We start from the raw sequence: 17,225 nt of genomic DNA on the forward strand, positions 1-17,225 counted from the left end.
TGCCCATGCAGATTTGACATTTACTAGAAAAGGGCAACCGGTTCGAGGCTGCTGTATTGTTGGCTAACTTAACTAGATAAGGTGCTAGGCTGAAGTGTAATTGGAGGACTGTACACACACACACACACACACACACACACACACCCGAGAGAGAGCCAGGCCCATCCTGTTGTTGATCTCTCTCAGTAGGTCACTCTGCAGTGCACCTGGTCCTTAAATGGCTCGTCATGATCCAGCCTCTCTCCCTCTGTTTGTTCCTCTCATCCCTCAGACAGACACCCTCCGCTGGCCCCCGGCAGACAGCCCTGTCCTGTCGCAGTATGCAAAATAAAGCACACAAAGAAACCCACTCCCTCATCCCCAGACTCAGCCACTGACTGGCTAGGGTTTAAAAACATCCCTGAGTGGAGAGTAGTGATATTAGCTCAGTAGGAGTGACAGTGTTTGGGCTGAGACTGTCTGTGTTGCAGTGGATTTGGGTGCATGAAAGTGAGTCAGCCTAATGATGTGAGGTGCAGGGCTGTGAGGGCTATAGGGGAAGGGCTCCTCGTGACTGAGTCTGATACAGTGGATGGAAGCCATTCTCCCCCTCACTGTCATGATCAGGTTTCTGTCAACTCTGATTTGCATGCGTTCTGTGGAGTGTACCTGTTCGCCTCACCTTCGGTATGAAAGCCTGTGGAAGTTCTTGTCAGGAGGAGGCTAAAAGGAGGGTATCCAAGCAACTTGACCCTCCCAACAATTGGTATAGGCACATTCAAACAGGTGGAGATTCAAAACCGAAAGCCAATCATTTACAATGGCACACACACACACACACACACACACACACAAATGCTTACTCTGAATAATTCTGAAGAGGGATGGATGTTGTTAATTTTGAAAAATCGCTTCTACTCACAGCCCATCATCACAGTTCCACTCATACCTATAACCCCAGGCTCTGGAGAACAACGTGCGAGAGGGCCTGAAAGCTGATGCTAGTGGAGGGGTTATGCTATGGGGGAAAGGACATCTCCTTGTGGCATAGCCCAAGTTTCTCTGTTTGTTGTGCAAATGTCTGACATTGACAGTGACATGCAGGTGTGTGTTTGTGTGTGCATATGTACGTGTGTTCATGTGTTTCTACCTGCCGTCGTAGACCCCCCCCCCCCTCTCTAATTCCCCTCTCCGTCTCGGCTCTTCTCCCCCCTCTCTCCAGACACGTCGTCGGGCTCGGAGGGCGAGGGCTCCATGCAGGGTGAAGGCACACCAACCTCCAGCCAGAGCAGCATCAACATGGAGAACTGGATCAGCCGAGCCATCCACGGCTCCACCACCTCCTCCACCACCTCCTCCTCTTCCACTCAGAGTGGAGGGAGCGGGGCAGCCAGCCGGCTAGCAGACGTCATGGGCCAGACGCACCTCGGTAAGTCAGGTAAACCACCCTTCAACTATAACCTACACACCTACTTACATCTATCTACCTCTGTGTGTTTGTCTTGTTGGCTTTCTAACTCGATACCCCCAGTGGGTGTGTGTGTGTGGGTACTGTTGATATCACCCCTCACCCATCCTGTTCCAACCCCTAAGGCATGCAGCCACAACACCAGCCTGCGCTTCCAGTGTTACTTTCTATTAATTGCATGCTAGCCCCCTGACAGAAGTGACCTTCTAGACTTAGTTAACCCCCTAGGGTAGTTGTATGGCCAGTGCATAATACATAAACAATTCAAAATAGTGAAAAATAATTGTTGTAGCCTATTTACTCCCTATGTAGATAAACTATATAAAATAAATAGGACTGGAGGGCTGTCACCATGAAGTACCACTGTTGTCTGTGTAGACTGTTCCAGTGGCCAGTCTGTTTTCATGCTGCTGACACCGTTTAAATGCCACCAGAGACAGCACAGACAGTCAGCCCTCTGCCAGGGGGACAGCGGTCATAGACAGTTAGGACTAGGAGACAGACCATCATAGCTATTTGGCCCTATTATGATCTACAAACGTCAAACTGTGGGAGCTCCTTGAAGACAATTTAGAGAGGCATATCTGTTGACCAGAGCTTGTTGTAGGTCCATTCATACCAGCAAGCACATGAGTAACTTTCTCACCAGTCCTTGGTGTTCAGAGGCGTTTCCATGACAATCAGTTTACACACATAGCTGTTTTGTTGTCACAACATGGCATGGTGTGTGTGTGTGTCAGACTTGACTGGCTGTAGTGTATTCTAGGCCTGCTCTCTCTCTGCTAGGTGTGTTATTGAAGAGGAGGATATCCTTTCCTGTGTGTGACGGTTACGACTCGGTTTTCCTCTTCGCTCCTGTTTTGAGGCCAAAACAAACCAGCTCCCCAGTGTATGTGTGCTGGCTTTTTAAAAGGCTGAAGGAAAAGCATTTTCCATCTTCCCTTCATCCCCCTCTCCCGCCCTCCCTCCTCCCTCCCCTCCCATTAGTCTGGTTCTGCCTGCCCGTGTAGATAAGTTGCTTTTCTCCATGCCCCTTACCGTGACCGTTATCCATGGGTCCGTCCAAAATGGCACCCTGTTCCCTGTATAGTTCACTACTTTTCACCAGAACCCTATGGGCCCTGGTCAAAAGTAGTAAATGTAATAGGGGACCATTTGGGACGAAGACCGTATTTTCCATCTCTCCATATCGCTGATGCCTCTTTTGCTGAGAGACACTGCAGAGAGGCCTTCCTCCATCTGGGTGCAGTAGTGCCTTTGTTTTGGCTCTGTGTGGTTGCCGTAGTCTGGATTTAAGGTTCTGGTTTTCCCCTCACATGCAGGGCCCATTGCTCACCTCTCTCTGAAGAGGAAAACTAGGAAGGTCCTGGGTCCTCCGGCCCCAGTCACAGTAGAGAATGGGAACACAGGTCCAGGTCCTGTGGTGCGCCGGTCTTGTGAGTTTGGATCAGGTGGATCAGAGCTCGTCTGGCAACAGCCCCCTCTGGAGAAGCAGGGTCAGTATCCCACTATCCCAGACCACCGTGCGGTGGTGCAGTCAGCGCCCCCCTGCCTTCGCCTCCCTGCCCTGCTCTGACCAAGCCCCCATTTGCTTTGTGATGATCAAGTGTGGCGTTCATTGACGAAGTGGTGTGTCCCTTGCTCTTACTACAGTTGTGTGAAAAGATGGGAGATAGAAGAGAAGTGATGCTAACCCATGGTTAGCTTTGGCTAATGAGTGCTGTGATCGCATGAAGCAGTGTGTTATACTTTCATGCTTGTGAATGAGAGCCAAGATGCTGATGGAAAATCAACAATAATATTACAGGGAAACGGTAAGGTCTGGAAAGCAGTGTATTTGACAAAAATGGCACCCTACTTCCTATATAGTGTACTACTTGTGACCAGGGCCGACAGGGTTCTAGTCGAAGTAGTGCATATGTAGGGAATCTGGTGCTATTTGGGATGCAAAAAAACCCCATTGTTGTTGCTTTCATGGCTGTGAAACATTTGTTTAAATTGTGAGAAATACATTTGTTTGCTTGGCAAGATAAGAGTGTTCAAGAATGCTTTTCATCTCTGACACAGAGCAGACGGATGGTTGCTCCAGTTACGTGGAGGTGGTGCTTGCTGCAAAATGTATTCTGTCTGCTTTTAGACACTTCTCTGCCCTCCCAATCTTCCACATGGATACAGACATTCATGTTGGCAGTGTACACTTTACATCTGAACTTTAGGCAGGTGCCACATTGTTTTAAGTAGTCTGTTTAAAATGCCCTGTGCAGTTTACTTTTTGGTGCCAAAACTCTGCTGGATGCTTTAAAGAGCCCACTGAACCAGCATTGAAGAATGCAGTGATTGAACCCATCTGTTATCCCATCAGTCACTATTCTGCAGGGAGAGTGAATTATTGAAATGAGTTGTTTATATCCAACGACAAAAGAAAATAATCCCCAGGTGGAAGTAGATGGATGTTCTGAAAACAAAGGCTTGGTCCACACTCTAATCAACTATTAGTTAACATCTGAGAACACCACAGAAACCATTAACACATTTCTGGAAGGATTCCCATTCCTAATGGAATCAAGTGTTGCCGTCTATGGTTTGCAGTTTATGCTTGTGTTCCGGGGCAATTACAGTACATTGCATGACGCGCCTATCCATACGTTGCTAGATACAGTATGGCAACGCGGCCTATGTGACGACCCATAGGGATTCCATTGCAGTACAGTGTGTACCTCGAGGTGTATTCCCTATCTCATTAGTATTCCTCTAGGTGTTGTGCTGTAAAGGAGAGATTCGTCAAATGAAATGTATTCGTCACACGCTGCGTAGACAACCGGTGTAGACAAACAAACAGTGAAATGCTTACTTACTTACGGGTCCTTTTCCAACAATGCAGAGTTAAAGATGAGGTATAAAATACAAATAGTGACACTGTGAATAATGAGTAGAAAACGACATGGCTATGTACCGGGAGTAGAAAATAACATGGCTATGTACCGGGAGTAGAAAATAACATGGCTATGTACCGGGAGTAGAAAATAACATGGCTATGTACCGGGAGTAGAAAATGACATGGCTATGTACCGGGAGTAGAAAACGACATGGCTATGTACCGGGAGTAGAAAATAACATGGCTATGTACCGGGAGTAGAAAATAACATGGCTATGTACCGGGAGTAGAAAATAACATGGCTATGTATGGGGAGTAGAAAATAACATGGCTATGTACCGGGAGTAGAAAATGACATGGCTATACAGTGCCTTGCGAAAGTATTCGGCCCCCTTGAACTTTGCGACCTTTTGCCACATCTTTTGCTTCAAACATAAAGATATAAAACTGTATTTTTTTGTGAAGAATCAACAACAACTGGGACACAATCATGAAGTGGAATGACATTTATTGGATATTTCAAAACATTTTAACAAATCAAAAACTGAAAAATTGGGCGTGCAAAATTATTCAGCCCCTTTACTTTCAGTGCAGCAAACTCTCTCCAGAAGTTCAGTGAGGATCTCTGAATGATCCAATGTTGACCTAAATGACTAATGATGATAAATACAATCCACCTGTGTAAATCAAGTCTCCGTATAAATGCACCTGCACTGTGATAGTCTCAGAGGTCCGTTAAAAGCGCAGAGAGCATCATGAAGAACAAGGAACACACCAGGCAGGTCCGAGATACTGTTGTGAAGAAGTTTAAAGCCGGATTTGGATACAAAAAGATTTCCCAAGCTTTAAACATCCCAAGGAGCACTGTGCAAGCGATAATATTGAAATGGAAGGAGTATCAGACCACTGCAAATCTACCAAGACCTGGCCGTCTGTAACGGTCTTCTTGATGAGAAGGAGAGTCGTACCAAAATGCAGCGTGTAGATTGCGATCCATGTTTTAATGAACAAACGTAAAACACGAATCAATGCAAACACTACAAAATAAAGAACGTGATGAACGTAACAAAAACCTAAAACAGCCTATCTGGTGAAAGACACATAGACAGGAACAATCACCCACAAACACACAGTGAAACCCAGGCTACCTAAATATGGTTCCCAATCAGAGACAATGACTAACACCTGCCTCTGATTGAGAACCATATCAGGCCAGACATAGAAATAGACAAACAAGACATCCAACATAGAATGCCCACCCAGTTCACGTCCTGACCAACACTAAAACAAGGAAAACACACACGAACGATGGTCAGAACGTGACAGTACCCCCCCTCCAAGGTGCGGACTCCGGACGCACAACTTAAACCTATGGGGGAGGGTGTGGGTGGGCATCTGTCCGCGGTGGCGGCTCTGGCGCTGGACGTGGACCCCACTCCATAACAGTTTTAGTCCACCTCCTTAGCGTCCCTAGATAGGTTACCCTCCTTAAAGACCGCTCGGGACAGAGGGGCAGCTCGGGACAGAGGGGCAGCTCGGGACAGAGGTAGCTCGGGACTGATGGGTAGCTCGGGACTGATGGGTAGCTCAGCACTGAGAGGAAGCTCAGCACTGAGAGGAAGCTCAGCACTGAGAGGAAGCTCAGGCAGGTGGTTGGATCCGGCAGATCCTGGCTGGCTGGCGGTTCTGGAAGATCCTGGCTGACTGGCGGATCCGGAAGAGTCTGGTCGACTGGCGGATCCGGAAGAGTCTGGTCGACTGGCGGATCCGGAAGAGTCTGGTCGACTGGCGGATCTGGAAGAGTCTGGTCGACTGGCGGATCTGGAAGAGTCTGGTCGACTGGCGGATCTGGAAGAGTCTGGTCGACTGGCGGATCTGGAAGAGTCTGGTCGACTGGCGGATCTGGAAGAGTCTGGTCGACTGGCGGATCTGGAAGATTCTGGTCGACTGGCGGATCTGGAAGAGTCTGGTCGACTGGCGGATCTGGAAGAGTCTGGTCGACTGGCAGATCTGGAAGAGTCTGGTCGACTGGCAGATCTGGAAGAGTCTGGTCGACTGGCAGATCTGGAAGAATCTGGTCGACTGGCAGATCTGGAAGAGTCTGGTCGACTGGCTGCTCTGGCTGCTCCATGCTGACTGGCTGCTCCATGATGACTGGCAGCTCTGGCTGCTCCATGCTGACTGGCTGCTCCATGCTGACTGGCAGCTCTGGCTGCTCCATGCTGACTGGCTGCTCTGGCTGCTCCATGCTGACTGGCTGCTCCATGCTGACTGGCGGCCCTGGCTGCTCCATGCTGACTGGCGGCCCTGGCTGCTCCATGCTGACTGGCGGCCCTGGCTGCTCCATGCTGACTGGCGGCCCTGGCTGCTCCATGCTGACTGGCGGCCCTGGCTGCTCCATGCTAACTGGCAGCTCTGGCGGCTCCTTGCAGACTGGCAGCTCTGGCGGCTCCTTGCAGACTGGCAGCTTTGGCGGCATCCTGCAGAAAGGCAGCTCTGGCGGCTCCTTGCAGACTGGCAGCTCCTTGCAGACTGGCAGCTCTATGCAGACTGGCAGCTCCTTGCAGACTGGCAGCTCCTTGCAGACTGGCAGCTCCTTGCAGACTGGCAGCTCTATGCAGACTGGCAGCACTTGCAGACTGGCAGCTCTATGCAGACTGGCAGTTCTGAACAGGCGGGAGACTCCGGCAGCGCTGTAGAGAAGGAAGGCTCTAACAGCGCTAAACAGGCGGGAGACTCCGACAGCGCTGGAGAGGAGGAAGGCTCTGGCAGCGCTGGACAGGCGAGGCGCACTGTAGGCCTGATGCGTGGTGCTGGCACTGGTGGTACTGGGCCGAGGACACGCACAGGAAGCCTGGTGCGGGGAGCTGCTACCGGAGGGCTGGGGTGTGGAGGTGGTACTGGAAAAACCGGACCGTGCAGGTGCACTGGAGCTCTTGAGCACCGAGCCTGCCCAACCTTACCTGGTTGAATGCTCACGGTCGCCCTGCCAGTGCGGCGAGGTGGAATAGCCCGCACTGGGCTATGCAGGCGAACCGGAGACACCGAGCGCAAGGCTGGTGCCATGTAAGCCGGCCCAAGGAGACGCACTGGGGACCAGCTGCGTAGAGCCGGCTTCATGGCATTAGGCTCGACGCTCAATCTAGCCCGGCCGACACGCGGAGCTGGAATATACCGCACCGGGCTATGCACCCGCACTGGAGACACCGTGCGCACCACTGCATAACACGGTGCCTGTCCGGTCTCTCTAGCCCCCCGGTAAGCACAGGGAGTCTGCCCAGGTCTCTTACCTGGCGTAGCCATACTCCCTGTTAGCCCCCCCCCAAGAAATTTTTGGGGCTGCCTCTCAGGCTTCCATCCGCTACGTCGTGCTGCCTCCTCATATCTGCGCCTCTCCGCTTTCGCCGCCTCCAGTTCTTCTTTGGGGCGGCGATATTCTCCTGGCTGAGCCCAGGGTCCTCTTCCTTCTAATTCGTCCTCCCATGTCCATACCTCCTCTTTGGGCTGCTCCTGTTGCCTCTTCTCCTGCTGCACCTTTGGGCGGCTACACTCCCCTGGTTTAGCCCAGGGTCCTCTCCCGTCGAGGATTTCCTCCCATGTCCAGAAATCCTTATTGCGCGTCTCCTCGCGCTGCTCCTGCCTGTTGACACGCTGCTTGGTCCTTTTGTGGTGGGTGATTCTGTAACGGTCTTCTTGATGAGAAGGAGAGTCGTACCAAAATGCAGCGTGTAGATTGCGATCCATGTTTTAATGAACAAACGTAAAACACGAATCAATGCAAACACTACAAAATAAAGAACGTGATGAACGTAACGAAAACCTAAAACAGCCTATCTGGTGAAAAACACATAGACAGGAACAATCACCCACAAACACACAGTGAAACCCAGGCTACCTAAATATGGTTCCCAATCAGAGACAATGACTAACACCTGCCTCTGATTGAGAACCATATCAGGCCAGACATAGAAATAGACAAACAAGACATCCAACATAGAATGCCCACCCAGTTCACGTCCTGACCAACACTAAAACAAGGAAAACACACACGAACGATGGTCAGAACGTGACACCGTCCCTCTAAACTTTCAGCTCATACAAGGAGAAGACTGATCAGAGATGCAGCCAAGAGGCCCATGATCACTCTGGATGAACTGCAGAGATCTACAGCTGAGGTGGGAGACTCTGTCCATAGGACAACAATCAGCCGTATATTGCACAAATCTGGCCTTTATGGAAGAGTGGCAAGAAGAAAGCCATTTCTTAAAGATATCCATAAAAAGTGTCGGTTAAAGTTTGCCACAAGCCACCTGGGAGACACACCAAACATGTGGAAGAAGGTGCTCTGGTCAGATGAAACCAAAATTGAACTTTTTGGCAACAATGCAAGACGTTATGTTTGGCGTAAAAGCAACACAGCTTATCACCCTGAACACACCATCCCCACTGTCAAACATGGTGGTGGCAGCATCATGGTTTGGGCCTGCTTTTCTTCAGCAGGGACAGGGGATGGTTAAAATTGATGGGAAGATGGATGAAGCCAAATACAGGACCATTCTGGAAGAAAACCTGATGGAGTCTGCAAAAGACCTGAGACTGGGACGATTTGTCTTCCAACAAGACAAGGATCCAAAACATAAAGCAAAATCTACAATGTAATGGTTCAAAAATAAACATATCCAGGTGTTAGAATGGCCAAGTCAAAGTCCAGACCTGAATCCAATCAAGAATCTGTGGAAAGAACTGAAAACTGCTGTTCACAAATGCTCTCCATCCAACCTCACTGAGCTCGAGCTGTTTTGCAAGGAGGAATGGGAAACAATTTCAGTCTCTCGATGTGCAAAACTGATAGACATACCCCAAGCGACTTACAGCTGTAATCGCAGCAAAAGGTGGCGCTACAAAGTATTAACTTAAAGGGGCTGAATAATTTTGCACGCCCAATTTTTCAGTTTTTGATTTGTTAAAAAAGTTTGAAATATCCAATAAATGTCATTCCACTTCATGATTGTGTCCCACTTGTTGTTGATTCTTCACAAAAAAATACAGTTTTATATCTTTATGTTTGAAGCCTGAAATGTGGCAAAAGGTTGCAAAGTTCAAGGGGGCCGAATACTTTCGCAAGGCACTGTATATAGGCAGTAGAAAATGACATGGCTATGTATGGGGAGTAGAAAATAACATGGCTATGTACCGGGAGTAGAAAATAACATGGCTATGTACCGGGAGTAGAAAATAACATGGCTATATATAGGGAGTAGAAAATAACATGGCTATGTACCGGGAGTTGAAAATGACATGGCTATATATAAGGAGTAGAAAATAACATGGCTATGTATGGGGAGTAGAAAACGATATGGCTATACAGTGGGGCAAAAAAGTATTTAGTCAGCCACCAATTGTGCAAGTTCTCCCTATTAAAAAGATGAGAGGCCTGTAATTTTCATCATAGGTACACTTCAACTATGGCAGACTAAATGAGAAGAAAAAAATCCAGAAAATCACATTGTAGGTTTTTTTAATGAATTTATTTGCAAATTTTGGTGGAAAATAAGTATTTGGTCAATAACAAATGTTTATCTCAATACTTTGTTATATACCCTTTGTTGGCAATGAGGTCAAACGTTTTCTGTAAGTCTTCACAAGGTTTTCACACACTGTTGCTGGTATTTTGGCCCATTCCTCCATGCAGATCTCCTCTAGAGCAGTGATGTTTTGTGGCTGTTGCTTGGCAACACAGACTTTCAACTCTCTCCAAATATTTTCTATGGGGTTGAGATCTGGAGACTGGCTAGGCCACTCCAGGACCTTGAAATGCTTCTTACGAAGCCACTCCTTCTTTGCCCGGGCGGTGTGTTTGGGACCATTGTCATGCTGAAAGACCCAGCCACGCTTCATTTTCAATGCCCTTGCTGATGGAAGGAGTTTTTCAATCAAAATCTCACGATACATGGCCCCATTCATTCTTTCCTTTACACGGATCAGTCGTCCTGGTCCCTTTGTAGAAACAGCCCCAAAGCATGATGTTTCCACCCCCATGCTTCACAGTAGGCATGGTGTTCTTTGGATGCAACTCAGCATTCTTTGTCCTCCAAACACGACGAGTTGAGTTTTTACCAAAAAGTTATATTTTGGTTTCATCTGACCAGATGACATTCTCTCAATCTTCTTCTGGATCATCCAAATGCTCTCTAGCAAACTTCAGACTGGCCTGGACATGTACTGGCTTAAGCAGGGGGACACGTCTGGCACTGCAGGATTTGAGTCCCTGGCGGCGTAGTGTGTTACTGATGGTAGGCTTTGTTACTTTTTTCCCAGCTCTCTGCAGGTCATTCACTAGGTCCCCCCGTGGGGTTCCTGTATTTTTGCTCACCGTTCTTGTGATCATTTTGACCCCAGGGGGTGAGATCTTGCGTGGAGCCCCAGATCGAGGGAGATTATCAGTGGTCTTGTATGTCTTCCATTTCCTAATAATTGCTCCCACAGTTGATTTCTTCAAACCAAGCTGCTTACCTATTGCAGATTCAGTCTTCCCAGCCTGGTGCAGGTCTACAATTTTGTTTCTGGTGTCATCCAAGCTACTCAATACTTAGTTAACACAGGTGTGAGTGTTGACGAGGACAAGGCTAGAAATCCCTCTGTCATACTGATTGAGTTCAAATAACAGACTGGAAGCTTCAAAAGGAGGGTGGTGCTTGGAATCATTGTTCTTCCTCTGTCAACCACAGTTACCTGCAAGGAAACACGTGCCGTCATTGCTTTGCACAAAAAGGGCTTCACAGGCAAGGATATTGCTGCCAGTAAGATTGCACCTAAATCAACAATTTATCGGATCATCAAGAACTTCAAGGAGAGCGGTTCAATTGTTGTGAAGAAGGCTTCAGGGCGCCCAAGAAAGTCCAGCAAGCTCCAGGACCGTCTCCTAAAGTTGATTCAACTGCGGGATCGGGGCACCACCAGTACAGAGCTTGCTCAGCAATGGCAGCAGGCAGGTGTGAGTGCATCTGCACACACAGTGAGGCAAATACTTTTGGAGGATGGCCTGGTGTCAAGAAGGGCAGCAAAGAAGCCACTTCTCTCCAGGAAAAACATCAGGGACAGACTGATATTCTGCAAAAGGTACAGGGATTGGACTGCTGAGGACTGGGGTAAAGTCATTTTCTCTGAATCCCCTTTCCGATTGTTTGGGTCATCCGGAAAAAAGCTTGTCTGGCGAAGACAAGGTGAGCGCTACCATCAGTCCTGTGTCATGCCAACAGTAAAGCATCCTGAGACCATGTGTGGGGTTGCTTCTCAGCCAAGGGAGTGGGCTCACTCCCAATTTTGCCTAAGAACACAGCCATGAATAAAGAATGATACCAATACATCCTCCGAGAGCCACTTCTCCCAACCATCCAGGAACAGTTTGGTGACGAACAATGCCTTTTCCAGCATGATGAAGCACCTTGCCATAAGGCAAAAGTGATAACTAAGTGGCTCGGGAAACAAAACATCAATTTTTTGGGGGGTCCATGGCCAGGAAACTCCCCAGACCTTAATCCCATTGAGAACTTGTGGTCAATCCTCAAGAGGCAGGTGGGCAAACTCCAAGAATTGATTATGCAAGAATGGGCTGCCATCATTCAGAATCTGTCCCAGAAGTTAATTGACAGAATGCCAGGGCGGATTGCAGAGGTCTTGAAAAAGAAGGGTCAACACGGCAAATATTGACTCTTTGCATCAACTTCATGTAATTGTCAATAAAAGCCTTTACAAGTGTCAATTATACTTCAGTATTCCGTAGTAACATCTGACAAAAATATCTACAGACACTGATGCAGCAAACTTTGAAAATTAAAATGTGTGTCATTCTCAACTTTTGGCTGTACATATAGGTAGGGGTAAACTTACTAGCAGCAGCTTATGTGCTGAAAGTGTGCGCGTGGCAACAATATGCATGGTGTGTGTGTGTTGGTGTCAGTATGTGTGGGTAGAGTCCAGTGTGTGTGTGTGTGTGTGTGTGTGTGTGTGTGTGTGCATAGTCAGTGCATGCGAGTTAGTGCATAAAAGGGTCAATGCAGGTTGTCTGGGTAGCCATTTGATTTGCTATTTAGCAGTCTTATTTAGCAGTCTCATACCTTGTGTTTAGAAGCTGTTCAGGGTCGTTTTGGTTCCAGACATTGGTACTGCTTGCCATGTGGTAGCAGTGAGAAAGGTCTGTTGCTGGGATGGCTGGACTCTTTAAAAAACACAAAAAAAAAACATTTGGGCCTTCCTCTGACACCGCCTGGTATAGAGGTCCTGGATGGCAGGAAGCTCGGCCCAAGTGATGTACTGGGCCATACGTGCTACCCTCTGTAGCGCCTTGTGGACAGATGCCAAGCAGTTGCCATACCAAGTGGTGATGCAGCCAGTCAAGATGCTCCCGATGGTGCAGCTGTAAAACTTTGAGGATCTGAGGCCCATGCCAAATCTTTTCAGCCTCCTGAGGGGGAAGAGGCGTTGTCGTGCCCTCTTCACGACCGTGTTGGTGTGTGTGTGGACCATGATAGATCCTTAGTGATGTGGACACCGAGGAACTTGAAGCTCTCGACCCGCTCAACAACAGCGCTGTCGATATGAATGGGGGTGCACTTGGCCCTCCGTTTCCTTTAGTCCACGATCAGCTCCTTTGTCTTACTGACATTGAGGGGTATCAGGCCCTCATCGTTGTCAGGGATCAGGGCTACCGCCATCATGTCGTCTGCAAACTTCATGATGGTGTTGGAGTCACGCATTCGTGGGTGAACAGGGAGTACAGTAAGGGACTAAGCATGCACTCCTGAGGGTAAGCAAGGCGGATGTGTTGTTGCCTACCCTCGCCACCTGGGAGAGGCCCATCAGGAAGTCAATGATCCAGTTGCAGAGGGAGATGTTTAGTCCCAGGGTCCTTATCTTAGTATCTTAGTGATGAGCTTTGAGGGCACTATGGTGTTGAACGCTGAGCTGTAGTAAATGAACTGCATTCTCATGTATGTGTTAATTTTGTCCAGGTGGGAAAGGGCAGTGAGGAGTGCAATCGAGATTGCATCATCTGTGGATTTGTTGGAGAGGTATGTGAATTGGACTGGGTCCAGGGTTTCTGGGATGATGGTGTTGCTGTTGCTCGCTCTGTGTCGCGCTCGCTCTCTGTGTCGCGCTCGCTCTCTGTGTCGCGCTCGCGCTCGCTCTCTGTGTCGCGCTCGCTCTCGCTCTCTGTGTCGTGCTCGCGCTCGCTTTCTGTCGTGCTCGCGCTCTGTGTCACTCTCGCTTTCTGTCGTGCTCGCTCTCTGTGTCGTGCTCGCGCTCGCTTTCTGTCGTGCTCGCTCTCTGTGTCGCGCTCTGTGTCGTGCTCATGCTCGCTCTCTGTGTCGCGCTCGCTCTCTCTGTGTCACGCTCGCTCTCTCTGTGTCGCGCTCCCTCTCGCTCTCTCTGTGTCGCGCTCCCGCTCGCTCTCTCTGTGTCGCGCTCCCGCTCGCTCTCTCTGTGTCGCGCTCTCGCTCGCTCTCTGTGTCACGCTCTCGCTCGCTCTCTGTGTCACGCTCTGTGTGTGGCGGCCTCACTTGCTCTCGCTGCCTGGCACTCACACAGCTCTGAAGGCATTAGGAATATGACTCTCGCACATTAGCACTGTGTGGAAGTTATATATTTATTTACAGTAGTCTTTTCACCGGTTACATAAGCAGCTACTGGCTGATTCTAGGGAGTGGGGGAGGGAGGGTGAGCGACTAAGTGGGGGCGGCAGTGATGTTGTCCTTGGTCTGACATTGTCAATATGAATCTTGTTTAATCTAGCGAGGTCTGGTGGTCTCAAATGGCACCCTGTTCCCTATGTTGCGCATAGGACTCTGGTCAAAAGTAGTGCACTATATAAGGAATAGGGTGCCATATGAGACATAGCCTATACATGGTGGAAGGTGAGATGATCGTGTGATGACACATTCTATTTTCATAAATCTGTAGATGTGAAGTTTTGGGAAGCTCTTATCCTATTGGCCTATATAGGCATATTAAACGTCATGATGAATTGTCACTGAAAAGAAGATTCCTCATTGCAGACAGTATGATGGTCTGAATGTGATTGCTCTGACTTATATCTGATTACCAGCTCTTATAGATAAGTGCTATGTGTGCTAGCTAGTGTTTCATCCACTTTAGCGTATGTATGGTCCTTGACTGGGGATGTAGTGTTTTGCAGTGGGAAGAGACTGAGTACTGGGAATGTAAAGGAAAGACAGCGAGGGACCTCATTGAAATTCCTTGTGGTTTCTCCTCCCAAATGGTGTCTGGAATTATATTACACGCTCATTCACTTCAGTTGGAGTCAAAATCTAGCAGGGAGAGGAAGTAACGTCTGATGCTTTTTTACATTGTCCTGTCAGTATGACGGGAGAAAACAACATAAGTTCACGGCTACTATACGATGGTTACAAGATTATCGTGAAACTGACAATTATGGATGAAGACCTTCATGAAAATATATATATACATTTTTTTGTGTAAAATAAGTGGCACAAACAGCTGTCTGAAAACCAGACGGCCAGGTCATTTTTGCGGTTGAGTCCGTTTCCACGGTAAAACGAACTCATTACAACGCGATGACGTTGCGGTCATTTGGCTGATCAATAACTGTCATCTGAAATTCCATGACCGTCACAGCCCTTTTCACGGCAGGATTAGACTTTCAACAACATCTGCCTCTTGAAAGAATCTGAAATGAAATACAAGTCGAGGAGTGAGAGAGAGAAATGTAGATATTATTTCACATTGAAAGATAATGTCACACGTGGGAAGTCTCAGAGAGAGCAGGAGAGGCGGAAGCGCTGCATTAATTATGTAATGTTGAAGCATTTGGAGGAATTATGTTATGGCCAGGGGATTGAAGAGTGGGCGGTGATGATTACAAACATATTTCCATGAAGTCCATCAAATCTCCTGCAGCTCCACTACTGGATTTAAAGGGGCAATCTGGGATTGCCCCTTTAAAACTGAAGAATGTTAGACTGAAGAATATAACTTATAAAATACCTTTTTTAATGATCATGAGCTTAGTTACATTTTCTTCCCTCATCAGAGGCCAAAATATAAACTTGTTTTACCTTTGCCTCAGCTGTTTACCAAAAAAAGTGTGTGTGTGTGTGAGAGTTTTGTTTTGTTTTAATCCCAGCTCAGTGGCAGGTAGCATAGTGGTTAAGAGCGTTGGGTCAATAGCTGAAAGGTCACTGGTTCAAATCTCTGGGCTGACAAGCTGAAAAATCTCTGTGCACTTGAGCAAGGCACTTAATCCTAATTGCTCCTTTAAGTTGCTCTGGATAAGAGCGTCTACTAAATGATGATTTTTTTTTTTTTTAAATACAATACATTTCGATCAACCCTTTAATCACAATCTGACTGAAGGAGAGGCTGGTGGCCTGGGGATGAGACATTTGACTATCAGCTCGGTGACTCATACATGGACAACTTAATACACAGCATTAGTTCGTTTGACTTGGTTGTCATAGTTATACATTTGTATTAGTTAGTGTGGTCCCACACATTCAGTCTTACGTACACATCACATAGAAATGTGTGTAGCAGAGATGTATGAGACGCTATAGGGCTAGTAAAGTTCACAATATATTGACTTAGACTGATTTTGTATGTGAGTTACAATGGCTGTGCCACGTGGCCACACGATTAAGATGATATTTTCATCAGAATAAAATAGTTTTTGGGTCATTGCAGAGGTACTTCCCTCTCGTGGAGTGTATGGACTTCGGGGTGTTCACTATCTCATCTTCAAACACCACTAATCTGTTTTCAAAGGAAAACTAACTAGAGGGCTCCTAAAATGCAAATGAGGTGACATGAAACACTTTCAGTGTGATATCATAACGGATCATATTGGTAAGGGCTGAGGACTATGGCACTATGGAAGTGCCAAGATAAACACAGCAGCATTTCAAACATTTCCTTCCTTGAGTTAACCATAGTCTACCTCTGTCTATTCTCCACCTGGGGACACCTGTTTGCATGTGCCTCCTGACCTGACTAGACTAACCCTTGTGTCCTACGGTCTGTCTGTCTCTCGGTCTGTCTGTGTGCTCACGGACCGCTGCCTCATCCTGTCCTCGGTTGTGTGCGTCCAAAATGGCACCCTTTTCCCTCTATAGTGCACTGCTTTTTACCTGGGTCAATACATCTATGGTATGTATGAGTGGTGGTCAAAGGGCGTGCACTATATAGGTGCCAGACTCAGCCCCCCCCCCCCCCCCGCACTGTTATGCTGGCTTGGCTGTGGCAGCCTGTGGCCTGCTGTGGCCCTTGGTTAGCTATAGGGCTGAGGGCTGGGGGGTCTAACAGTAACAGGCTTCCTTCACCTTGCCTCTCCTCACGTCCAGAGAACCACTCTGCCCCTCCAGATGTCACCAGCTACACCACAGACTCCATACAGGTGGAGAGACCCCAGGGCTCCACCACAACATCCAGGTCCACGCCCAAATATGGCAATGCAGAGCTCATGGAGACCGGAGATGGTGAGTGCATAGAGGGGTTGGGGGTATTTGTGGGGATGTGTGTGTGTGATCGTGACCTATATTTGTTTTCATGGTGCTTGTCTTTACAGTGATGTGTATGTTTGGGTCATGTTTGTACCCACTCCCCACCACTTGGTGATTTGGACAGTGAAGCTAAAACAAATTTGCCTCTACTATTTGAGCTCAAATGCTTTATATTAGGCAACAGTACCAATAGCAGGGGAGGTTAGCATTTTTGTGGGGGTATTTTATTTATGCCTCGAACTTTCTCACTCAACATTATTCACAATTCATTCAGGATTACCTGTAATCATGGTCACATTCATGTAGAAGTGTTCAGCAGCATATTCTAGTCTTATTTACAATAATGTGACTCCAAAATGACACATTT

The 17,225-nt window shown here is 47.8% G+C and overlaps 1 protein-coding gene across 50 annotated transcripts in view; it reads left to right on the plus strand.

The window, feature by feature from the left end:
* dip2cb (DIP2 acetate--CoA ligase C (putative) b) overlaps positions 1-17,225 on the plus strand; it is a 245,213-nt gene that overhangs the window by 167,159 nt on the left and 60,829 nt on the right. For 19 of the 50 annotated variants that reach the window (XM_090182162.1, XM_090182176.1, XM_090182168.1 and 16 more), the window contains exons 5-6: positions 1,202-1,417; positions 16,700-16,834. In XM_090182162.1, coding sequence (XP_090038288.1) covers positions 1,202-1,417; positions 16,700-16,834 — 351 coding nt within the window. The remainder of the gene's footprint in view (positions 1-1,201; positions 1,418-16,699; positions 16,835-17,225) is intronic. The other 31 variants (XM_036985854.2, XM_090182175.1, XM_090182166.1 and 28 more) reach the window with 2 other exon arrangements.

The sequence above is a fragment of the Oncorhynchus mykiss genome, chromosome 8 (genome assembly GCF_057628025.1).
Source record: "Oncorhynchus mykiss isolate SJ-2025 chromosome 8, ASM5762802v1, whole genome shotgun sequence".
NCBI lineage: Eukaryota > Metazoa > Chordata > Actinopteri > Salmoniformes > Salmonidae > Oncorhynchus > Oncorhynchus mykiss.